A 26,891-nucleotide genomic window follows, 5' to 3' on the forward strand; every position below is an offset into this window, starting at 1 on the left:
TCCTATGTGCTAAGTATTATGGAAGTACACGTATCTTAGCTGTCTATAGTATGTCAGATAGTGGGGGAGAAAATATATAAAGCTATGATACAAGGAAAATAAAATAAATGCCATGTTGGGGTTCAAAAAAACAATTAACTCTACTCAGCAATTCTACTCTTAGGTGTATACCCAAGAGAAATGAATATATGTATCTGTACAAAAATTTTTAGATGCATGTTCATGGCAGACATTAATAATTGGCAAGAAGATAAAGCATTTCAATGACCATCAAATGATGAATGGATAAATGAAATGTGGTAGATTCATACAATGGAGTTATTCAGCCATAAGAAGGAATGAAAAACTGACATATGCTATAACATGGCTGAACCTTGAAAACATTGTTAGGTGAATGAAGCCAGTCACAAAACACCATATATTGATTGATTTCATGTACATGAAATGTCTAGAATAGGCAAATTGTACAGGCAGGAAGTAGACCGTGGTTGCCTACAGCTTGGGGGTGAGAATGGGATGAGAAGTGACTGCAAATAGGTACATGGTTTTTTTTACCCTTTTTGCATCTGCACTAATGATTTGCTTGTATAGATTTTTCTTTTTTGTACTATTATTAACTGGTTTTGAAAGCACATTTGTGCTAGCCTAATAAAGTAAGTTAGGAAATCTTTGTGAAATATCAAAATTATCTTTTATTTGACGGTCTGGTAGAACTTTTCTATGAAAGTTCTTCTGAGCCAGTGTTTATTTTAAAAAATGTTCAATGTTCAATTATAGTTTGCATTCACCATTATCTTATTAGTTCATAAAAATATTTTTTGCAAATGATTCTATTTCTTTATGAATTAGAGGACAACTAGGACTTATTTACTTCATTTTTTATATTTGTGGATTTCTTACTTTATGTGATCTCAGAAATACATCTAATTTGATTTTTTAAAATATTTTATCCAGCATTATTTGTTGTCGTAGTCACCAGAAGTATCATTTAGATGCAGTGGTTCTCAACCTTCTGGCCCTTTAAATACAGTTCCTCATGTTGTGACCCAACTATGAAATTATTTTCGTTGCTACTTCATAACTATAATGTTGCTACTGTTATGAATCATAATGTAAATATCTGATATGCAGGATGGTCTTAGGCGACCCCTGTGAAAGGGTCGTTTGGCCGCCAAAGGGATCGCGACCCACAGGTGGAAACCACTGACTCTTATCCTCCATTATCTAGGAAACAGAAGTCTTCATTTAAACTTCATCCCTCCCCAAAATGACCTACCATATCACTCCATTGAAACTGCTCTTTCTTCTTTTTTAAGTTTATTTTTATTGTTGACACTATTCCAGATGTCCCCATTACCTTCCTCGTCTTTGCGACCCTCCCACCACCTCACTATCACCACTCTGTTGTCTGTCTATGTGTTATGCATATATGTTCTTTGGCTAATCCCTTCACTATCTTTCATCCAGTATCCCTTTCCCCCTCCCCTCTGACAGCTGTCAGTCTGTTCCATATATCCATGCCTCTGTTTCTATTTTGTTCATCAGTTTATTATAAGCCAGTAGGTGAAAGACAAAACTGCTCTTTTTAAAATAATCAATACTCTCTAATTTGTCAAATCTAGTATGATTGTCCTCATCATGTTCAACTTGGCAGCAGCATTCAACACAACTTATACCGTTCTTTATGAAACACCCCGTTTTTCACTTTATAATAAGTATCTGATTTTCCTGCCAGCTCTGGCCAGCACTCTCTCTTCTTTCTACCCAATATCCAAGTGGTGGCTTTCACTAGAACTTGGTTCTTTTCTATCGCTATAATTTTTCTCCTGAGGTGAATTTATCATTTTTTTATTGGAGTAATTTCTTGTATGTCCTTATTACTTCCAGATATATATCTTAACATACAAGCATCTCAATGTCATCATCATTAAAACTGAACTCTTAATTGCACCTCTAAGTTTTCTTCATCTTAGTAAATGGCACTGCCTTTTATTTAGTTACTTGATCCAAAAAATTGAAAATTAGCTTGATTTCTCTCTTTCCTTCACCCTAAAGAAATTTCTTGTTAATTCTTCATCTAAAATATGTCTCCATCTTCTCTGGTACCCCTGATCTGGGTAGTCATCATCTCTTGCTTACAACTCCTCTAATAGCTGCTCAATTCACTGGTTACTCTTGTACTAGAGAGTGACTGTGGCCACTTTTCACTGAGTGCTCTGGGAATGCCTCCCTGAGGACCTGGCATTTAAACTAAATCTGAACACTGAGAAGGAACTTGCCATGCAAAGAACATTCTAGGTAGAGAGTACAGCTTCTACAAAGAACCTAAGAGCAAGCACTTTTAGAATGCTTGAGAACCATAAAGAAAGCCAGTGTGACTAGGGCAGTGATGGCGAACCTCTGACACGCGAACTCATTTTTTTGGTTGATTTTTCTTTCTTAAATGGCATTTAATATATAAAATAAATATCAAAAATATAAATCTTTGTTTTACTATGGTTGCAAGTATCAAAACATTTCTATATGTGACACGGCACCAGAGTTAAGTTAGGGTTTTTCAAAGTGCTGACATGCCGAGCTCAAAAGGTTCACCATCACAGGGCAAAGTTTAGAGATTTGGAGCCAGATGATGTAGGGTTTTGTAAATAAGAGTATGGGGTTTGAATTGTATTCTAAATGTGATCGGAAGCAAGTGAAAAGTGATAGTTTAAATTTAGGGGGTAAGAGAAAAAATCAGGGTCTAGAGCAGGGGTGGGCAAACTTTTTGACTCCAGGGCCACAACGGGTTCTTAAACTGGACCGGAGGGCCGGAACAAAAGCATGGATGGAGTGTTTGTGTGAAGTAATATAAATTCAAAGTAAACAACATTACATAAAAGGGTACGGTATTTTTTTTTTCAATAGTTTTATTCATTTCAAACGGGCCGGATCCGGCCCGTGGGCCGTAGTTTGCCCACGACTGGTCTAGAGTTTGGTAAAGATGTCAAAGACTAGACCTAAAGATTTGAGGGTTATCATCCTATAGATGGTATTTATAGCTATGGGTCACATAGAGAAAGATTAAAGATAGAGAAGAGGAGGAGCCCAGACTGAATGTTGGGAAAACCTAACATATAGAAGGGCCAGGATAGGAAAATGAGGAATTGTGACCAGTGAGAAGAAAGAAAATTCGGAGTGTATGGTATCATAGAAGCCAAGTGAAAAAGTTTCAAGAATGAGGAAGTGGTCACTTCTATTGAATCATGGGTTGGAGAAGAAATAGAAATACAACCCTGCTCCTATAAAGCTCATCATCTTATAGTTCCAAGGACAGTGAAAGGTTCTTTTAAGTACTCACGCACTTCTTGAGGGCAATAAACAAGTATCTGCCATATTTCCAAAAAGAGAGGATCTTCAAGGAGTTTTCCCTCCCCAACAAAGGAATGCCATATTCTTTAGCAGCAGTAGCCTATATTCAACCCATCACTCAACAAATACCTACTGTATTTCTTTGTGAATGCTTAGCATGATCCAAGCACTATTTTTGTTAGACTGTCACACATGTTTGGTTCCCTAATGCCTGCTGGTTGGCCCACTGCTGTTTTGTAGAAGAACTTTCAAGATAGTTGATAACCTTTTGAACCAGATCCGATTCCCGTAGAGATTACAGCTTTGCAGTATCTCAGCCTTGACAGACACAAAGAAATAAATATGTTCTCCCTGGCAATCAGTAAACTTGTCTTCTTTAGAAGAACCTTCCTTCAATCATCACTTTTGAAACAAAGACTTTTTGCAGTGAGTAATTATTGTTGGAGGTAGTGACTGGCTTTATGAATGTATTTACTAAATAAGATTTTTAGAAAGGGCAGTAGGGAGACACTGAAACTTATCTTCCGAATCAATTTTCGGACAATTTTGGTCCAATGGCTTTCTGACGTATCAGACAGTAATTGCTTCCAGGGACTTACTTTGCTCTCTAATCGCTGTCTCACTGATTCTGGATCATTGACCTCCTCTGTCCATCTAGCTGCCAGGACCAAGCCCTGAGTCAGTCTGTACAAACTCTACTTGAAATATTTAAAATTAACTATGGATTCACAGTGGTTTCATTTTCAAAGATTTATTTTTAGTACTAATGTTTTTATATGATATCAGTTTGGGTTTGTTAAATGAGTTTAATTAGGCCCAGGAGTGTGTGTGTGTGTGTGTGTGTGTGTGTGTGTGTGTGTGTGTGTGTAAAATTTATATTTGTAGTCAATCTAAGTGTTCATGCATTAGAATTTTATTCATTTTTTTTACATTTTTTATTCGAAGTTTGCTTATATCCAACATAACTAATATTTCCTGGTTATTTCCGTTACAAGTGCTACACATTGGCAAATACACCTTAAGAGGCTTATAAATTTCTCCACTTGCATAGATCCATTATAGATATTTCTGCTCAGATTTTGAAATACTACAAAATGATTGCCACTAGCACTGCCATCTCCCCATTCCCAAAGATCACAGTTCTTTAAAACACCAATCACATATTGGTAATTGATGCGGATCCATAAGAATTAAAATGTGTGAAGAATAGATTGCTCAGAAAGGATGTTCCTGTGGGTAGAGATGATGCCCTAGAGCCACTGCCCACCCACACTGGGCTGTCACTGGCAGATCTGCTTAGATTCAGAACTGTGGTAACTGTTCTGTCACCATCACACTTCCCTTTTTTTGTCCTGCCCTCTCTGCTCACATCTTCAGAACCCCTTGCCCTACCCTATTTCCAGGGTTTACTTCCCACACTCCTGATCTTTCTGTCATCAGTTCCGTATCTCCTGGGTTTTTTTCTTTCTCTAAATGTATCAGTCCTACAGGGCCCTGTTCTCTTCTTTGGAACAATAAGCTCATCGCTGCTAAATGCTTCCTCCATCCTTAGATGATATTTGCACTTTGGTAGATCCCATATTTTAACTAAGAAGTTAGAAATTTAATGGGAAGGCTTGCTAATGATAGTGTAGTTAGTTATGAAGCTAAATTTTAAGAATAATAATCTTAAGTCACTTTATCTGTAATAGAGCTAGATTGCCTATTATTTTGCAACTTCTTGACTTAAAGCATTGTGTCATGAAAAAAAAAAACACTCTTAGAAGCAAATGAATGGTTAATATTACTTTGTTCTGAAAGCTGATTTCTCTCAAAGTCACAGAGGAATGGGCTAAATTATGTATCTCATTTCCTATCTGTTAATTCCCTTATTTCTTTGTTTATATTCTGCTCATCATCATAGCTGAATAGCTCTACTTATGTCTCAGTTTAATATGATAAATGTAAGAATTGAGTATGATTTGTTTTATTGATATCATAATGTAATGGAAACAGGCTAGAACATTTGGAAATGTTCTCCATTTTTATAAGAGGTATGATCATTAGTGATGTGAGATTTCCAACTTAAATGTTTGCTACTCTCTTTTAAAGTAGAATTTAAAATATCAAATTATTGGGCTATCTCACCATAATATTTTAATTGAAAAAACTGTAGTTATGCATTATAATTCATAGCTATGACTACCATATAATTTTCATAACATTATAGAGGAGATTTCAGGTCTATGCAGAGTTAACAGCAATAAATTAAACCAAATAATAATCGTATCAATTTCTCGATGCAGCTTGACCAATTATTTCAACATACAGAAACACACAGAGCCTCGCACTACATAGATACTGTGGCTTTTAATAACATAGATACTGTGGATTTTAGGGCTTTTCTTGATTAAAAGCCAAGAGTCTTATTTACATTTCTTGAAGGAAAAACTGTAATAAGGTGAAAGTTTTGGCATAATGATTGACCAAATAGAGTAGAAATTATAATTTCAGAGTTCAAGTTAGAATGCATATGTATATGTTGCTTCTTAAATAATAGTTGAGGAATGGAGATTACTCATCCATTTGGTTTGGGACCTACATATCCCAGTTCTGTTCCCTGTGCAGCTAGAATTTCTCCAAGTAATTCAGACTCTTAAACATATACACTCACCCTGGCCGGTGTGTCTCAGTTAGTTAGAGCCTCGTCCAATGCACCAAAAGGTGGTGGGTTCGATCCCCATTCAGGGTGCATGCGGGAGGCAACCAATCGATGTTTCTCTCTTTCCCCCTTCTTCTCTCTAGAATCAATACACACACACACACACACACACACACACACACTCATTCTTGGTTCTTTACAATCTCTGAAAAATTGCTTCTTCTATTAGTCTGTTATTCTTTATTCTCCTTTTTGGTTTTCCTTTTATCAGTTACACCTGTAGTTTATATCTTATAAACTACATTCATTGACAAAAACAAAACAAAATCTTGCTATCAACATTTTTTAGTCATTTAAAATATTATTTCATAATAATGAAGTAGCATGAATGTGGCTCAGTTTTTTATTTTAAAACCAGAAGAAATAAAATTTAAAATAGCATCAATATTATAGCAACTTTATTCTCAAAAGCCAGAAACTAGAAACAACCCAAATGTCCATCAACATGTGAATGAATAAACAGATTATGGATATCCTCCTATATAATAAAAGGCGAACATGTAAATTGTCCCCTCAGTTTGACTGCTTGCTATGATGTGCACTGACCACAAGGGGGCAGCACAGGGGGCAACTGGCAGCCAGGAGAAGGAAGGCCCCGGCCAGCAGACAAAAGGCCCTGATCGGCCCTGGTCGTCGGCCAGGCCTAGGGACCCTACCAGTGCACGAATTTCATGCACTGGGCCTCTAGTTCATATAGTAAAATTCTACCAGTAATAGAAAGAACAAACAATAGATGTTCCTAACAATGTGGAGCTATCACAAAAATATGCTGAGTGAAAGACATCAGATGAGAAAGAGTATGCCATTTATATGAAATCCCAGAAAATACAGACTAATACACACTGGCAGAAAGCAGATCTGTGATTGTCTGGGATCAGGGTATAGAGATAGAGATTGACCACAGAGAGGCACAAATAAATTTTTGGTGTAATAGAAATATTCTATATCTGGGTCATGGCATTAGTGACATGCTGTATACATATGTCAAAATTTATTAAATTCGATCCTTTAAGTGAGTGTTGTTATTATACATAAACTATAGACCCGATGCAAAATTAGTGCATGAGTGGGATCCCTCTGGGTGATCTGCAGGGATCCAGCTGAAAACTGCAGTCCGACACCACCTGCAGCTCCTACCTGCCGTTCCCACTCATCCCAGCCCCAATGTGCCTGCCGCAATTGATTGGGAGAGGCTTGGGCTGCCACAGCAGCACTTGCCAACCATAAGCCCTGCATCTGGCACCCTACCAAGGGGCATGGCCTGCGGGATTGGGCTTAAACCAGCTCTCTGACATCCCCCGAGGGGTCCAGAAAGCGAGAGGGTGCAGGCCAGGCCAAGGGACCCCACCAGTGCATGATTGGGCCAGGGAGGGATTGAAGGAGGGCTCCAGGGCGTGTCTGGCCCTTCTCGCTCAGTCCCAATGGGCCGGACCCCAGCAGCAAGCTAACCTAACATGTCAGAGCATTTGCCCCCTGGTGGTCAGTGCTCATCATAGCAGCTGGTTGACCAGTTGACTACCCCCTGGTGGTCAGTGCATGTCATAGCAAGTGGTTGAGCAGCCTTAGCATATCATTAGCATATTACACTTTGATTGGTTGTTTAACTGTTCGCTGTTTGGTCTATTTGCATAGTACCTTTTTATTATATAGGACTAGAGGCCCGGTGCATGAAATTCGTGCATGGGGATGGGGAGGGGGGGGTTGTACCTTAGCCCAGCCTGCACCCTCTCCAATCTGGGACCCCACTAGGGATGTCCAACTGCCCATCGGGCCTAAACGGGCAGTCAGACATCCCTCTCACAATCCAGGACTGCTGGCTCCCAACCACTCGCCTGCCTGCCAGCCTGATCACCACCTATCCACTCCCCTGCCAGCCTGATTGACGCCTAACTATTCTGCTGCCAGCCCGATCGCCCCCAACTGCCCTCCTCTGCCAGCCCGGTTGCCTCCAACTGCCCTCCCCTGCCAGCCTGGTCACACCCAACTGCCCTCCCCTGCAGGCCCGGTCGCCCCCAACTGCCCTCCCCTGCAGGCTCAGTCATCCCCAACTGCCTTCCCCTGCAGGCCATCTTTTGGCAGCCATCATGTGGCCACATGGGGGTAGCCATCTTTGACCACATGGGGACGGCCATCTTGTGTGTTGGAGTGATGGTCAATTTGCATAGTAGTTGTGACTAATTAGCATATCTGGTCATGACTGTGAGGGTGTCATGACCAATTTGCATATTACCCTTTTATTAATATACTAGAGGCCCGGGGGGAAGGGGGAGGTCCCTCAGCCCAGCCTGTGCCCTCTCGCAGTCTGGGACCCCTCGGGAGATAACGACCTGCTGGCTTAGGCCTGCTCCCAGGTGGCAGAGGGCAGGCCCAATCCCTAGGTGCAGCCCCTGGTCGGGCTCAGAGCAGGGCCAATTGGGGAGTTGGGGCGCCACCCCCTCATGCACAGAGCAGGGCAGATTGGGAGGTTGTGATGCCACCCTCAGTCACGCTCAGGGTAGGGCCAATTGGGGGGTTGGGGCACCGCCCCCTGTCACACTCAAGGCAGGGTCGATGGAGAGGTTGCGGCGCCACCCCTGTCACGCACAGAGCAGGGCCCATCGGGGGGTTGGGGCGCTGCCCCCATCACACACAGAGCAGGGCCCATCAGGTGGTTGGGGCACCACCCTCTATCACCCACAGAGCAGGGCCCATCAGGTGGTTGGGGCACCACCCTCTATCACCCACAGAGCAGGGCCGATCAGGGAGTTGGGGCGCCGCCACTCTCACACTCAGGGCATGGCCGATGGGGAGGTTATGGCTCTACCCCGTCACACACAGAGCAGGGCCCGTGGGGGGGAGGGTTGGGGAGCTCCCCCCTATCAGGCACAGAGCAGGGCTGCTCAGGGGGTTGGGGCCCCGCCCCCTGTCACACACAGAGCCGCAGGGCGATCAGGGGGTTTGGGCGCTGCCCCCTGTCACGCTGATCCGGTGCCAGGAGGCATATTACCCTTTTACTATATAGGGTAGAGGCCTGGTGCATGGGTGGGGCCAGCTGGTTTGCCCTGAAGGGTGTCCTGGATCAGGGTGGGAGTCCCCACTGGGGTGCCTGGCCAGTCTGGGTGAGGGGCTGAGGGCTGTTTTCAGGCTGGGAGTGACTGAAGTTCCCAACTGCTCCTTTTTTTCTTTTTTCTTTTTTTTATTCTGGGCCAGCTTTACCTTGAGGCTTGGCTCCAGCTCTTAGGCCTCCGGCTGAAAGTAGGTTTCTGGCCTTTGCTTACAATGTTGCGAATCAGCGGTATTTGTTACAATGTTTCTTAAACTGCCCGCTCAGAGGCCTGCATCCGCAGGCGGGGAACGTTGGAGTCCTCCGTCACTGAGGCAAGCAAGCCTCATGTTAGTTTCAAGCTGCCTGGCTGCCGGCCGCCATCTTGGCTGACAGTTAATTTGCATATCTCACTGATTAGCCAATGAAAAGGGTAGCGGTCGTACGCCAATTACCATGTTTCTCTTTTATTAGTGTAGATTAGTATAGATAATACCCCAATAAAGCTAATTTTTTAAAATTACAATTTGAAATATATAATGGTTTCTTCAAACCTTATACTCTGCTTTTAAGAATGAGAAATTAGTATCTTCTATCATCCACTACCATTCTCCCTGACCCGCTCTGTTTTAAAGATCAAAATTGTATGAATTTGATAAGCATTTAAAATAAGTATAAGCAATCATAACTATTCATCATACAGGCTATCAGAGATTCGAAGGCTAAGGAGCCACCTGGTGCAATGGGAAGCATACAAAGATTTGGTTTGATATCCAAACTCAGCCTCTCATAGTATCTCTTAAATTATCAGAATATCAAATATTTGATTTGAAGAATGGGGGTATCGTTTATTACCAAAAATCATCTCTGTTTCAGAATCTAGTGAAATAACAGGTGCAAAAGCACTTTGTAAGCACAACAAATCCCTATTCTTACCAGCTTATAACTGCCTGCAAGTAAAAATTCTAAATAAAAGTTAGCTCCATTTTGCCCATAGACTCTGTGAGAACAAAAAGCAAGTAATTTTCCACCACAAATCACTAGCACCTAGTCTAGCACCTGGCATAAAAAGGCACTAAATATATGTTGGGTGAATTAACTTCAGTTTCAGTTTCTGAACCCCAACATTTTCATCTATATGATCAGGGAAATATGTGAAGCCATGGACTGCCTTTTTTAAGCTCCTGAGCCCAAACACAAAATGCTTATAAGAAGAGGTATTAGAACTCACAACTTTATACCAACAACTTAAATATTCAATACATGTGTGGAGATGCCTGTTTTGCTTCTGACATAATGAAGGAATGATCACAAAATACTTGAGTTTAGGCTGTCTACTTATCCTGACATTACAAGCCTCTTGGTTCAGAGAATCAAGTCCCTGTAGAATTAAGCCTCACTGCTTCTAACCCATGTATAACTTCCTATTAAAGATGAAATCTAATAACTAGCCATGAAAGGAAACATAAGATAAGGCAAGCCAATCATCACCTTTTTTATATCTTAATAAGTTAATGGTTCAAAACCTTTTTTGGGGGGACACAACTCCTGAATATACTCTCTACTCCCTACCCCTATCCTATAGAGTTAGGGGTAGGCAACAGCTGTGTATCTCCAAAAGGTGACTGGGCTGGCACCAACACCAGTGCTACTGACATCTCCCCATTCAGTTTTATTTCATTAATCTTAATGCCATATATGCAACCTTTCTCTTGCTAGGGGGAGGCCAGAACATAACCTGCAAACACATGCTAAGGCATTACTGGGATAATACAAGAAGAGAGTTGTAGATTTTTATCTCCTCTGCACCCAGGAATGAGCATAACCAATGCTTTTGGGAGACTATGGAGAGTCCATCTTATCTACCTTCCCTGGGATGGAGGACTGAGTGGATGTTGCCTCTTGGTTCAGTATTTTTGTTTCTGGAATTCTGTCTTTGCATTCTGTTATTATCCTCTAATAAACTGATGCATCCACTTTGCAAAATATAAGAATATGAAGTTATTATATGTGCTTAAAACATGTTTTTGGATAAATGGTTCTTTTTATTTTCCAGTACTCTTCATTTTCATATCATTAATTTTCAGGTCTCAACAGTTATTTTTTAAAGTAAGGATTTAAACATAAAACAATAACCCTAGGTAAAGAACTAAGGAATTTTGATATTTCATAATCATTCTTTCTATTTTTAGTAATTGTTTGACCCTACAAATGTTTATAGTAGCCAGCCACTGTTTCTATTTTCTCTCCCTTCTTTGTTATAAAAATTATAACTTTAATATAATAATGCATTACATTTTAATGATAAGAAACCATAATGAAGTCTTTATATTTGAACATAAATTACAATATGAATTTGTGAGATCCTATATTTATAATAGCATTTATATTTTGTGATATATGTGATATGTCTATATGTGTATATATATGTTGTACATACATTTGACTACATTTACATGTTCAGAGATTTATATAAAGGCATTAAAATAACAAACAGGCATAGTCATTCATGGGTGTTCATTATATATAAAGGTTATTGGTGATGCAAAGATATAAAAGATAGAAGAACCTAGTAATTGCCTTTAAGATCAGAGCACAAAGCATTAGTTTGGATTTTACAAGGCCAGCCAGCAACAAAAGAGCAGTAATTTATGAGCTCAGCGTAAAAGAATAGCATAATTGCATTAAAAATTAATGCTAATGAACACTAAAATGGGGAAGGTGGTTATGATGAAAGTTTGTATTCATCTTCTCTGGTTTGAATGATGGCTAGTGGCTTGATTAATGGCTTAATTTCTATCAATTAGCGGGGAAAAATCTCCTGCGAGACAAGGGTAAATTGAGCATTGAATTACATATCTTGCTTTTGTGTGCTAAGAAAAAGGAGCTGCGTATCTCTGATATTAGCCACAGTGACAAATGTGGTGTGCCCTGCGATGTCTGTGTTAGCTCTCCTGACAGGCGAGCTGTGTGTGGTTATGGGGTGTTTGGAGATGGCTGGCAGACAGCATTCACTGCAAGTTCCTTACAAACATACAGTGCTTCCATCTACAGAATTTTAATTAGAGTCAATAAGAATTCTAGAATTAAAATGGACAGCAAATGGCAACTTCAGAGTTTGTATTCTGCCCTATTAATTTGTATACCTCAAATTATATTTCTTCTATCCTATTAAAATGAGAAAACTTCCAGTAGCTTTAGCTTTGTTGGAATGATTATTTCTTATCACTCTATGGAAGTGGATTTGACTACCCATGTTTATCACATTTGAAACAAGCATAAGGCAGTAGTCTCTATTGTTCGACTACCTAGTGATTATTGGTTTAGCCAAATTCTCAAAAACTATTCTAGATTTTTGTAACGCCAATGTTATGTAATAGATACAGAACACCTCTAAAGTGGTAATTTACTCAGGTTGATTTCATGCTTAAGTGAAAGAATGCTAGGTTTCCTAAAAATTTTATTTTTCTTATTTATTAATAAAGGTTTTTGGAATGTGACATAGTTTTTTTAAAACTTTTTCAAATGTGAAAGATTCTGAAAATATACATCTGTAATCTAGCTCAAGATAATACCAGAAGACCAAGATAATGTATATGGCATCTCCTCTACAAATAAAACTACATTGCATTTTACTGAATGAATTGCATTAAAATGTAGAATAAGAACAAAACCAAGAACAGTTATTATTTCTTGTAAATGGATGGGAAGGAGGAAAAAAATAAGTTGTTGTTTAGCAGGTGTGGGTCAAGAATTTATTTCAACAGGAAATAATGACTGGATCACAATTCAGAGATTGGTTCTCATTTATATGGCTAACTAATCAAGTGACCTTGGCTAAAGTTACTTAGCCTCAGTTTCTCATCTATACAATGGGATTGAAAATTGTTCTCTCGCCCTAACCGGTTTGGCTCAGTGGATAGAGCGTCAGTCTGCAGACTCAAGGGTCCCAGGTTCGATTACGGCCAAGGGCATGTACCTTGGTTGCGGGCACATCCCCAGGTGGGGGGTATGCAGGAGTTAGCTGATCAATGTTTTTCTCTCATCAATGTTTCTAACTCTCTATCCTTCTCCCTCCTCTCTGTAAAAAATCAATAAAATATATTTTTTAAAAAAAGAAAATTGTTCTCTCTCGTGGTAGTTAAATGAGGTAGTTCATGTGAAGTGCTTAGCTCGGCAGACTGCCATAAATGTAAACTTTTGTTACTTCTGCTACCAGAATAGCTCATCTGGCTTTTTTAACAGCCATTTAAATGAAAAATTAGCCTCTATGACCTTACTTACTAGAAAGGCACTCCAAATACTGATGATCAAAACAAAGTGCCTGTCAACCTACGGACAGTAAACTAAAACATGTTTATTTTATAACACGATGTCTACCACACAACTACCATTTTGGGCAGTTCGTGTTAGTAGACATCCTTTAAGAAGTGACAGGACCTCCCATCTCTTGAGTCACTGGAGCCCAGGAGGCCAGGCATCAGCAGAGCACTGCTTCCCCACTCACCCTGTAGCATTCAGTGAGTCAGGGTGGACTCCATGTCCTGGTGGGTGATGACATCCACCTGGGCCTTTTGTGCCTCCTCGAAGATATGCACAGGACCTGCCCCTCTTCCGCTCATTCCCACAAGGCTGCCACACCACAGGTGATGCTGCAAGAAGTGTGAGCTAACGCTGGTTACTACCAGCTGAAAAAAGGTTGCCATCTTCAAACCATATGGTCAGCAATTGAGTTTCTATGCAAACTTTTCAGCCAACTTCCATGTCTGTGGTACAGTCACTAAATTAGCTCCCTCAGCCCTGTACTGAGCATAGGTGTCCTCTCCCTGGTTTTCACAACTTGCTCCTTCTCTCTGCTATGGTATCATCTTGTCAGAGAGTTATTCCCTGGTGACCCATCTGAAATAGTGCCCTTCCTCCTTTCTAGCCCTCTACCCTGCTCTATTTTCCTTGATATTATATTGTGTATTTACATGTTTATTATTTGTCTCCCTGATTAAAACATAAGCTCATAAGAGAAGGAATTCTTGTTTCTAAACCCTAACATATCTGACAATGCCTGGTACATTGAATGGGCTCAAATATTTGAAAGAAGAGAGGGAGGGAGGGAGAGAGGGAGGGAAGGAAGAAGGGAGGGAGGAAGGGAGGAAGGGAGGGAGGGAACCTCTTGACTATCCTGTGATGTCTAGCTGTTATCCCCATGCCACATTGGAGAAAACAGACCAGCACAGGGTCACACAGCTAGTAAGTAGCAGAGATAGGGTTTACCCAGATAGTGTAAACCTATAGCTGTTAAAACTAACCAGTTAATGAAATTTAATTTTGTTCAATTATAGTTTATAGTCAATATTATTTGGTATTAGTTCCAGGTGTACAGCAATGTGGTTAGACAATTAGATACTTTACAGTGTTCCCCTGATATTCCCAGGATCCAACTAGCACCATACATAGTTATTACACTATTATTGACTATATTTGCTATGCAAAAACATTTAATCTTGTAAGTTACAGAAACTTCTGATATTTGACAACCCCCATGAAGTTTTTTTAATGGTTACTTTAATTCCTCTAATTTTTACTTTTTCAACAAATGTGTGTTGACAGCTTACTAAATAGTAAAGCATACTACACTAAGTCCTAAATTGACACAAAAAGGTATGTCTCCTATAGTTGGAGAAATTAAGCTTTCACTCATGAAGAGATTACTATCAGTGCAAGGCAACATATGGGGAAAGCCAAACGAATTATGGAAGAGACCCCTTTTCTCACAGGTGGCAAGGGAAAGCATCACCAAAAGGATGGCCTAAAATGACAGGAAGGATTCAGAAAAGTTGAGAGCATTCTAGGTGAGAGGAGCTAAATGAGGTTCAGTGTGATTTTATTTTTAATAAAGCCTCGCCTCGTACCCAGTTCACTTGCACTTGTTGAAATGTCTATCAGAAATTCTTCACTGGTACGTCCACATTAAAGTTACTCCTGTGACCAAATCTGATATGGAAAGCAGTTTAATGTAAGACGCGTCTGTCTGGGAGTCTATCCAAGGGGGGCTGCTGTTAGAGACACTTCAGGAGCCTCATCAACATATGGAACTTGGTTCTGTGTCATAAGCTTCCAGAAAACTAACAAAGAAGCCACGTTCTACTGAAGAAGTTTTCTCACCTTTCAAATTATTTGTGGACATCAGTTCTGAAAATTTATGCCTAGGGATATGAGACTTATGGACACAACCTTAAAATGTTAGGGTTGGATGAATTTCTGACATGTACTTTGTATGCTTTGTTTTAAAAGACAAAGGAGCGACTGTCTTCTGTTAAAATTTGTGCTCATAGGAAATTATTTTAATAACTAAAATTTCAAGTAAGTTTTACGGGATATTTTATTTGTTTATAGATTTTATTGAATAGCTTTATTCATTCATTCATTCATTCATTCATTGAATAGCCAATTTGATACTGTTTGCTTTTTTCATTCTTGAAAATGCCTCACATTTCAGTACTTGCATGTTTTGTGTTCAGTATGTATATTTTACTCTAAAAAGGAATTTCAAGGATATTTGCATTCTTGATGAAAATTTAAGTCAGTTTAAACTGAAGAAATCCTTTTGTATTATTTATGGATTTGTAGCAGTGCTATTAGTATATAAATCAACCCAAACTCTTTGTAACATAAAATGCATTTTAACTTTGGATAAATTCATAAAATATTAATATTCAGAAGGAGTCAGTTGAAGATGAGATTTTCATGTGTGAGATACCTTCCATGAAACTCCCATTCTTTTATTCCATGATTACGTCTTGGGTAATAGTGCCATCTGCTGTGTTCAGCCTAGCACTGCTGCCAGTTTAGAGATCTGTTTATGTTTATTGTCTATAAATGGCATGCAGATTAAAATTTTGTCTTTTCAAATAAAAGGTTTATATTGGACTTTGTCATCTTGATTTACTAATTTTAAATGTGTACACTTTTTGATAACATTTTAAAAGAAAATTCTGTAAATGTTGTAACATGTAAAATTGTCAAATATATAATGAAGTAGCAGATGAGCCTAATTTTTATAATATAACATCAGTGGTAACTAATAAGCTTTTTGATTTTAATTTTTCATCACAAAAGAAACAAAATGATTTTCCATGCAGTGAGTTAGTATTGATTGTTGTAGTCTATAGTGACTTAGCTTTCTGACTCCATTATTTGTTATTTTAATACTATGAAGTATGTCTCCCTTCTACTGACATCTTACAGACAGCCTATGAAAGTCATTATATTTACCAATGGTATGTTTATCAAAAAGCATCAAGTGCTAGATGTTTCCTCCATATTTACCACGTTAATATTTTTTAATCCTATAATTTTAATTCTCCCAGTAACTTTGTCACTTATGTTTACCTCATGGTTGATGAATGCCAGATACTTTGTATGCTAGGCATTCATGCCAAGTATATAAACAATAACTAGTTTTCACTCACGTTTTTCTCAGTCTTACTATTGGCACTGGATTTTAAAATGACAAATTGGCATATATAGCTTAACCTCAATTTGAAATAATTTAGTATATATTATCAATGTGCTTTACTCTGCTGCCAAAAATGACAGGGTTATACTCAAGGCATACATTTGTGGACATTGATATTAGAATTTTGAGTGTGAAACAATGTAAACATTTTTATGCCTGTTGTTTTTAGACAGCATGGAGCTGAGCTATTATGAGACTGAAAATGTAAATCTCCCATGAATCTTACAATCTTTCATTTAAATATCACTTTTACTCTTTAATTTAAGTATCATACTCTTTAGTTTAAATACCACCCGTAAAATGGTTCCCACATGGAAAGGCAAAAGCTTTGCTGGTTTATTTTCAGATTGTTAAGTCAGGCAAACTGGCTTTCCCCTATCTGCATGTCACTGTTAGTCCTGGATGATCACTGAAAAACCCAGAGATCATGTTCTGTTTTTCTCTAATCTTTCTCCTTCCTTTCTTTATAATTTCTCCAGTGCTATTTTGTTAAACATACTTGCTGGTTGTATGTCCATATTTAAATCTATGAACACTATAAGCTTTATACAGCAAGTACTGTTGGTGAGCTCACCTCTGACATTTAATACTAATGATGTGCTTTGTAAATCCGAATGAGAGAATATGTTAAGGAAAATTCCAAAGGGTCAAACAGTTGATACATATGAGACATCCTGAAGTCAGAAATATTTGACTTCGCTTGGGAATTAGTGATTTTGAAATAATAGAGAGATAATGAAGACCTATACAGACAAATTGTTTTCATATTGGCAAATTAAAGTTGGATCATGTGGAATGGTACACATGATAATTTTTCTCTGCTATATTAACACTAATAAACATGCTATCCACTGGTATGGGATGTGTTAATATTAATAAATTCGCTGAGCAAAGAATCTCTCATTTCACATGCTCAATTAGTACATTGCATAATTAAAATCCACAGGAGCTTTTATTCTAAAGCATGTGGAGCTATTAGCTCTTCCATGATACTCCAACAGTGCTTGCTTTTATGTGGGAAAATATATTCTTCCAAAGATGGGAGTGTTGGCTCTGGCTCTCGCTGCAAAACAAAAGCTGAATGTTATTTTCACTTTTGCCTTTTCCATAAAAGTGAAATCCTCTTCAGATTTTTCAGTTAACAAAGGCATGTACTAATGTAGATCTTTTGTAAAAGTGGAGTGGAGTGATGGGAACTTTAAGCAGAGGGAATACTTGTATTTCCTCTCCCACCTACTGACAAGGCTGAGAAGCAATGGCAATCCAGTCGCAGTGAGCACCCCTGCTGCCCAGGCTATTCTCTCTCAATACCATTCCTCACTAATAGGAGCCCAGGCTCTTTGGAGATACGGCTAATTTCAAGTCCTGGATGGAAACTATTAAATGAGCCTGGAACATCTTTTCAAACCTTAACTACTAGGGATCATATCGAAAGGATGCAGAAACCAACCTGAAGAAGTAGACTAATTTAAAATATGAAAACAACTACCATGGACTAAAATACATTAAAAATACAAATGTTACTCATATTGGTCATCTCTGTACCAAAGTTAATAGAGGGAAAAAATTGAAAGTACATTATGCCTTTTCCTGTTTAGACTATATTTTACAATCACCAAATCGTCAATGAGGCAAGTTCTTCATTATAGAGGAATTAGAGCTAATAAATGCAGGAAGAATAATAGAATTAGAAATCACCAGTTTCAACCTCTAGTGCAATGATATATCTAAGCAACAAACATTGATATCTGCTAAAACCTTTCGATGAAAGGTCATAAAGAACTTCATAACAGAAGGGTCAGGCTGACAACACCTTGGACCCACTGCTCAATCTTAGCCTCACTGAAAGTGGGAGAAGCGCATCCTGATATGATGTAATAGGATTGCACAGCACCACCTTTGATGTATTCTTGGTCAGAAGAAATTGAAACTGAATCTAGATCTAACTACTGGTTTACACAAACTACAAAGGGTAAAGGAACTTGTTAAATGACACCATGAGAATAAAAATTAGCCAGACCCAGAATGTGGAAATTGTTAAAGGATAAATGATCTGGTTTCTTCCATAAATAAATGGCAATGAAAGGAAAGACAGTGGACAGGACGTGATTAAAAGGAATTTAAGATACTTATTGACCATGTGTAATGTGTAGACCTTGTTGGTATCCTGTTCCAAACAAGCCAACTATAAAAAGACATGTTTTTGGACATTTGTGAAAATTAAACATGGACTGTATAAGATGATATTAAGAGAATTATCTATAATAATAAAAGCGTAACATGCAAATCGATAGAACAGCGGAACGACCGTCCAAATTCAGACTAAGCCAGGGCTGCGAAGGCCTACTCTTACACAGATTTCGTGCATAGGGCCTCTAGTTGGTAATATTGTTGGATATGAAGATGGTATTGTTATGGTGCTGTTTTTAATTTTTTTTTTTCTTAAGCCCTATCTGAGATGCCTACTGAAATATTTAGTGGTAACATGGTATGATATCTGGGATTTACTTTACTCCTGGTCTACCAGAACACACATACACACTGAAGTGTGATGGATAGATTAATTAAGAATAATAGAAAGTTAATGATTATAGAAGCTGGATGGTGCGTACAGGTGGATTTATTGTGCTCTTATTTTAGTTTTATGTGTATTTTCAAAATAATAAGAGTATTTTTTTTTCACTTGCTTTTTAAAAGTTCTCCCACCAGATTAGCCCAGATTGGCTTAGATCATTAAGAGCAGTGCCTTCTCAGCAATATTTTAGGTTTTAGGTGAAAGTCTTAGTATGTAGGGACATTATACTTGCAGATCATAGGGGAAGAAAGGTTTCTTGCTGTAGCCTAACTATTACTATAGCTTTTCATCCAGTTAAATTTTTCTTTTCATCCAGTTAAATTTTGTGAGTTAAAATTACTTCATAGAAATAAAGAACTCTGCTTAGGTATAGTGTCATTAACAAGTTTATATGCCAAAAAATACACTGACAATTCCCCCCGCCCCTTTTTTTTAGACCAGACCACCCTGGTAGAACAAGTAAAAAGAGTAAAAGAAATTGAAGCCATTGAAAGTGATTCTTTTGTTCAGCAGACATTCAGATCAAGTAAAGAAGTCAAAAAGGTAAGTTTTCATCCAGGTATTATGAATAAACCTTTAGATTCCAACTGAAGAGATGCTTTATTAATGGATTTCACTTAAATGTAAGAGCTTCTGCTAATAGATAGATGAAGTAGGGTGAGAGAGTGTCAGCATGTTATTGAGAGAGAGAGAATGAACCAGTGAGATCAGTTTAAGTTTAATTTGTCAAAAAATATACTGTAAAAATGTGTCTGATGCCATTTTTATTTTAAAGTTCACTGAAAAGACCAAGTAAAATGTCAACACAGTTCTACAACAATAATATGCATTTCATGAACATAATACATGATTTTCTTTTCAAGCATATATACTGGTATCTACTTTTTGAATTCGCATTCTAGAGAAAAGTTAGAAAAAGCCTTTAACAATGAAATTATACCCAAATAGTAACATATATCTAAACTCTTGCCAGATGGGTATCTAGTAAAAGGGGCTTTGATTAGCATTTTATTTCTGTTGAATATTTTGTATGTGCTTTCAGTCATAATTAAGGCTGCTTTTGGGCATATATGTTCCTTTGGTAGGAAAAGATATTACTATGAAAATACATGTAATCTTTAGTAACACATCTGACAAAGACATGGTATACTTACCAATTACTCAAAAATATTCTACATGTATACATAAGTTAATGACTGAGAGAACCAAGATGGAGCAGGGGCCTCTGCCTCCACAAGAAACCTTTTTAAATCTATGTGAAGGAAGCCCATCTTCTGTTTCAACTATTTTTAAAACAGTTTTCCCTTCACAATGATCATAAAAAGCAATAAAATCAATTCTGGAAAATCAACCCTAGAAATAGCTAGTTTTAGGTTGGATAAGTATGACAGAAAAGCAAAAATAGCCTAGAAATGTTATTAATTCAGCACTTTGAGTTGAGTCCGTTAGAAATGTATTTAGTTAAAATATTTTACCAACATTTTTATTTCTTTCCTCCAAAAGCAAAACCAATTTGCAGACATCTTGGGTTTAGCAATTGGGAAACAGTGGTCAAAAACCATAAAATGTAGAGTCAAACAGACTTGGAAACACATTCTGATTCTATTTACTATCTACATCCTTAAACTATATAACCTTATTAAACCTTGGCTTTCTTATCTTCAAATGGGGATAATACCCATGGCAGAGGTCTTTAAAAGATAAACAAGATACTGTATATAGAACAGTTAGCCAAGTGCCTGGCACACAGGAAGACTCCAGAAATGAAAGCTGTTTACTACTCTTCTTCTCCTGCTCCTGCCCCACCTCCTCCTCTTACTGAACACTGAGGGATATATTTGTCGATGGCTTCCTAAAGAGGAATTGTAGGTACAAGGATTCCCATTGTGGTTGGACCAGAGATGGTTGTAATTTTTTATGGTTTCTATACCTTAAAATTCTCCGTATTTGAGGCTTGGTGACCTATTGTATTACTAGCAAAATAGTTAAAAATTACTTCAGAGCTTTATGTAGCTTTAAATTTGCTGGTTTCCTGTATAGGCATCAGCTTTGGGCCAGTTTGTTTCAACACAGCAATTTGAAAACATTAAAGCACTGAACAAATTATGAGAAACAATGTTGTATCCTAGCCCCACTTTTTAAATTTAACTTAAATGGCTGCCATTAATAGCAGACCTTTAACATATATAATTTATCTAATATCCCAATAACCCTTATTTATAGCTAAGGAAGCTGAAGCTCAGCAAATTTTATAACCATGGTCAAACTGCTAGTAAATGACAAGAAGCAGCATCTAAATCAAATTTGTCCAACTCCAGAGCCTCTTTTTCCTATTATCAAATGTCTAGTAATTGTGAACGCAATGAACCTTCCCTGTTGTAATATAAAGAAAGCATGCATTGAAATATAGTAAGTGGCACCAACAGGGGAATATGCTAAAAAGTCTCAGAAGATGGCATTTACCTTGGTGAATGTACAATAGGATTAGCTATACAACACTGGACTTTTATTAGTCACTGCATTTCAAAATTATCAGAAAAGCAGTGATGGGCCAACAGTGAATAAATTCACATTCGACTGCAATATAAAACAGGACCAATCTTAGTTTAGAAAGTGATATTCTTTTTTTTAGTTTCTAAAATGTCTGTGTCTCCAGTATATGGTAGGAATTCAGGATGCCCGCGAAGCTGAATTATTTATTAGGAGATTACTTAGCACAGGGAGGTAAATTATCTTGAGTACTGTTTAATCCAGATCATGGGAGAGGTGATGGGGTATCCCTGATGCATAGCAAAGACTCTCTTGAGGACTAAATTACCCACGACCCAAGTTTCAACATCTTTCTCTCCTGGAAAGTTCTACACTCATTGGTATAAAGTTTATATCTAAAAAAGGCTTTTCTATACTATCCACCCTTTCAGTTGGTAGAGTCTTTAGCAATGTTAATTCCACTAATTAAGCTAGGGAGCCGTTACCAGAAAAGTGGCTGTTACTAATGACATGCTAGACACAGTGTCATCTGCAACACTTATCGATTGGACTAGTTTCACCCTCTGCAATCATGTTTCTCTTGTGAGTAATCTAATAGCTCCCGGTATATCATCAACATCAGGAACAAGATGCAGCTTGTTTTCAGACTGCTGTCCATAATAATATTACCAGTTATTCATCCCTTAAATTGTTATATCTGGCAGATATCCGCCTCTGTTTAAAAAGAGGGTAATTTGTTCTTTAACTTGAAGTACAATTTGAAAACAATTTTTTCCAAACTGAACCACTAGGTGGCAGTACTGTTCAAAGACGGATGTTTGATAGTGGCCATGTTGAGGGTTTTTAAATCATCAAATTTTATTTTCTTCACTTAAATAAAGAAGCAATTAATGACTGTTTTCACACATTTTTAATTATGTATTATTATATAATAACTTACATGTTCTGATTCAAACCTCTGAGAACTTCACTTATGTTTGCATAAGAACTTCTCAAAGAAATATGTACAGTGAAGGTAAAAAATAGAATTAGGTTACTTAGTTTTTATAATAAAATATTATCTCTGCCATACTTTTGGCAATTAGAATAACAGCACGCCACAATTTTTCAAGGCAGTTGCACACAGACAGTCTCCTAACTAAGCCCTATCAAAGAACGGCCGAGATATGCAGAATGGCATGCTCTTCTAGTCTCTGCACAGCAACATAGATTACCAAACAGTGATGTCCTGGACCTCACTGGATTAGGATACTCCCATTTTTCTCCTTGCAGAATATTGGGTTTACTCTATGTCTTCAGTTTTATAAAGAGTCAGTATAATATCTTCTAAATAAGGATTACGAGTCTTCTAGGCCCAGTATGTTGGAGTCATAGAAATATTTGAGACCTGCGGGGGGGGGAAAGTATTGGCTCCAAAATATAAGAATAGAACTTTCAATTCAAATTTAACAAATATTTCTTTAAATATTTCTTATGTCGCTTGTTACAATTTGTGTTTATATATGTATTATTATGTACTAGAGGCCCGGTGCATGAAATTTGTGCACGGGGGGGGGGGTGTTCCCTCAGCCCAACCTGCACCTTCTCCAATCTGGGAGCCCTCAGGGGATGTCCTACTGACAGCTTAGGCCTGCTCCCCGTGGTTCTCTGCTCTCTGCAGGGCCTGCCTGCTCAACGCCGCGGTGACGGGCAAGCAGGGCCTGCTGTCTGCTCTCTGAGGTGCCCACTTGCCAGCTCACCTGGTCGCCACGGTGACCCGCAAGCAGGCACTGCTGTCTGCTCTCTGCAGGGCCCACTTGCCGGCTCGCCCCCCAGCGGGACTGAAAGGTCTGGAGGACTCCTGGGAGCGGGTCCAGCTGCACCACCTGCCTGCTGCTCCCCCCGGCGGGGCTAAGAAGACTGGGCACCGCCATCTTGTGGCTATGGCACCGCCATTCATATTCCCTCTTTATTAGATAGGATTATTCATTAGTAATTTGTCAGTCCCATTAGGAAAATGTAATCTCCAATTGGGACAGGGAACATAACTATTTTATTCTCTTTGTGTACTCAGTGCTTAACAGTTAGTAATACTTAATAAATACTGGTTAAATAGATGGATTTTTAATTCTAAGATAAGTTATTCTAAGAAAGGATTAACTCATTCATGCCTATTTCTTTTTTTTTTTCTATATGATTTTCTCAGTGAAATCTGTTTTTCCCTCCATTTAGAGAAGTGAGTGTTCAGAAGTAGACAGGTCAAAAAGAAAATGGAAATTGAAAAAACAATAGGTGTAGAACCAATAGGTATAGAAAGGGGGCAAGGAAGTTGAATTAATCTCCCAATTATCTTCATTTTTTATTTTTATTTTTAATTTCAACTTCTCATCTAATCCATTTCATATTATCCCTGAAACCTTGCTGCTAATAACTGCTTCCCTGGCTTTCTCCTTTCTTAGGGGAGGAAATATTGGAACCATCCCGAGTTAGCACCAAACTGCTGGCTCCTTCCTGGCAGGAACAATGATTTATTAGCCTTTTTGTCCCCAGCCCTTAACACAGTGCCTATGTTATTCAGCAATAAAACTGAATGAAGTACTGATATGTGAATAACATGGATGAGCCTTGAAAACATTATGCTAAATGAAAGAAACCAGTCACTAAAAAACACATATTGTATGATTTCTTATATATAAAATGTCCAGAATAGACAAACCCATAAAGACAGACAGATTAGTGGTTGCCAAGGGTTGGGAAGAAATGGAGAGTAGTGACTTCTAATGGGTATGGAGTTTTGGAAAGGATGATGAAATGTTTTAAAGTTGCTTGTGGTGATGGTTACAAAACTCTCTGGGTATGCTAAAAGCTATATGATTTTCAATATGTGAATTATATCTCAGTAAGACTGTTATTTTAAATAAATAAATAAATAACCTATGACTTTGCTTTTTATACTTAAAGAGGCCAACTAAATGCTGGAGATTTGTTGCAACCTTGTTTTGTAATAGAATTTACATATATGAAATATTTTTTTTTAATAGTATGGACTCCAAGTACCAATTTCTTAAAATTATGCTGATCATAAGAAATGATAAGCATTTTCCCAATGTTTTTGTATTTGTTTGCTTGTTTAGGAATAATTTTTTTTAATAGCCTAGGGCTTCTTCATGTTGACTTTCATCTCAAAAGAGACTATTGAGCAATTATTATTCAAAATCAGAAATATTATTAAAGCAGACTTGTAATTGTATATTGTGATGCAATTAATAATATGTGTTTTATGTCAGTCGGTGGAAGCCAGTGAAGTGAAGCATGTGCCTGCAGCATCAGGACCAGTGTCAGTAGCTGCTGATCTACCCAGTAATGAAAAAGAAATAGACCCGAGCAGCATCCCCACTGCTATCAAGTACCAAGATGACAATTCTCTGGCTCATCCAAACGTAAGATCCTTAAACCTAAGACTGTCAGTTGAAGTCTAGTTGACTGAAATGAATTCAGACTGTTGCCCTTTTGTGTTGGCAACAAGACGACCATTGAAGGAAATGGATTCATATGTTCCAATTTGCTAAAAGTAGGCAACTGGAGCTGTTACATGTATTTGACTATGGTATGTCCAATTCATGTTGCCTGATTTCTAGAAGAAGTATTTCTATGACTAAGAAAAATAGACAGAAAGAGGAGTTTTGTTGTGTTTTTAATCTGGCACTAAAAGATCTGATTCAGGCTCAGCTTAGATGGTTCATTGACTATGAACTTGTCATGGACATACTTTGCTATCTTCTGTGAAATGCTGTCATTTCACTCAGTCTCTCAGAAAGATTGTAGGAAATAAACTTCACAAAATCCTATATAAAAAAAGGCTAATAGACTAATATGCAAATAGTCTGAACGGTGGAACAACTGAACAACCAGTCGCTATGACATGTGCTGATCACTAGGGGGTGTGCACGGAAAATGACAGATGTTGGCCGTGGCAGGATGGTGGAGCAGGTGAGCAGGGGCGCCAGACCAAGGTGGGACACCAGTCGCTGTCACCGGGGCAAACCTCTGGTGGTACTAAAAATTCTTTGCTCCTGCATGCTGCGGTCCCACCTGGCGCTCACACCTACTGCTGGCGCCAGCCCCACTTGTAAGGTATAAAATTGTTAACCAAATGGTGTTGATATTAGTCCTTTTAATCCAAAACTATCTGATCATTATTAATTCCAAATAGATGATCTTCAGTTAAGAAGTCATAGAGTTAAACAGTATTCAAATCTTGTGCTGAAAGATATATTTCATAAAGGTGCTTTGCATCATGTAAGGTCAAACCCCAGTGATTAGTACACAATAACGTTTTTTCTTTTTCTTTTTATTTCAGTTATTTATTGAGAAAGCTGATGCTGAGGAGAAGTGGTTCAAGAGATTAATTGCTCTTCGACAAGAAAGGCTAATGGGCAGTCCTGTGGCCTAATTAATACATATGGTTAAATTAACAGTAACATTGGAAATTTAGGTTTTTATATCCCATTTTAACTTTTTACTCTTATAAAGAATTGACCCAATTATATAAAAAGGTAATCTCATTTAATTCATTTCTCATGTGGGCTTGAATATTTGTTGACTTGAACCTAAACGCTGTGAATATTAAAACTAGTATAAAATTGAGGAATGCATGAAAATCCCTGCTGTTAATAAAGCTAATCCTAAAAATATCAATGTTAAAGTAAATGGCACACAGTATCATTTCTAAGTACAATTTTTAAAATATCAAACTGTCATTTAAAGACACTATTTGATCATGCATATATGAGAATCAAACTATATGCTATAAATATGAGATTTCATCTTCCATGTCTTTGAATCTTTTATTTCACCTTACTGGGAAATTTTAGGAACAATAAAAAGCATTCTTAACAATCTAAGCAGAATGAGCATGTTAATATTTAAAGAATAACATATTTATTGAAAAAAATTTCTTAAAGATTAAATAAATTGATGTCTTATTGCTTAGAGATCAGCTTTTACTAAGTTCCTTTTAAACATGTTAGCAGATCCCACTCGTTCTTTTAGAAATCACATGCTCATGCTAGACCTAACCACTTGGCAAAATGTCCATGACAGGGAAGTCATTTCCAAGGAAACAGGTAAGAGCTCTCGCTGCAGTCTTACTTAGCCATCTGCCGTTCTCTGTAGAGGAAGCCAACTAGTTGTAATGTTGAGAAGGCTCTGTCACTGTAGAATACCTGTAGTGGCTGAATGAAAATCAACTATGCATTCCAGA

General features: G+C 38.0%; 1 protein-coding gene across 1 annotated transcript in view; it reads left to right on the forward strand.

Annotated features, from left to right (window-relative positions):
* RSRC1 (arginine and serine rich coiled-coil 1) overlaps positions 1-26,454 on the forward strand; it is a 365,275-nt gene extending 338,821 nt beyond the window's left edge. The window contains exons 8-10 of the mRNA XM_059686888.1: positions 19,596-19,702; positions 24,916-25,068; positions 25,989-26,454. Coding sequence (XP_059542871.1) covers positions 19,596-19,702; positions 24,916-25,068; positions 25,989-26,081 — 353 coding nt within the window. The 3' untranslated portion in view covers positions 26,082-26,454. The remainder of the gene's footprint in view (positions 1-19,595; positions 19,703-24,915; positions 25,069-25,988) is intronic.
* Positions 26,455-26,891: the final 437 nt, after the last annotated feature.

Source organism: Myotis daubentonii, chromosome 3 (assembly GCF_963259705.1).
Source record: "Myotis daubentonii chromosome 3, mMyoDau2.1, whole genome shotgun sequence".
Taxonomy (NCBI): Eukaryota; Metazoa; Chordata; class Mammalia; order Chiroptera; family Vespertilionidae; genus Myotis; species Myotis daubentonii.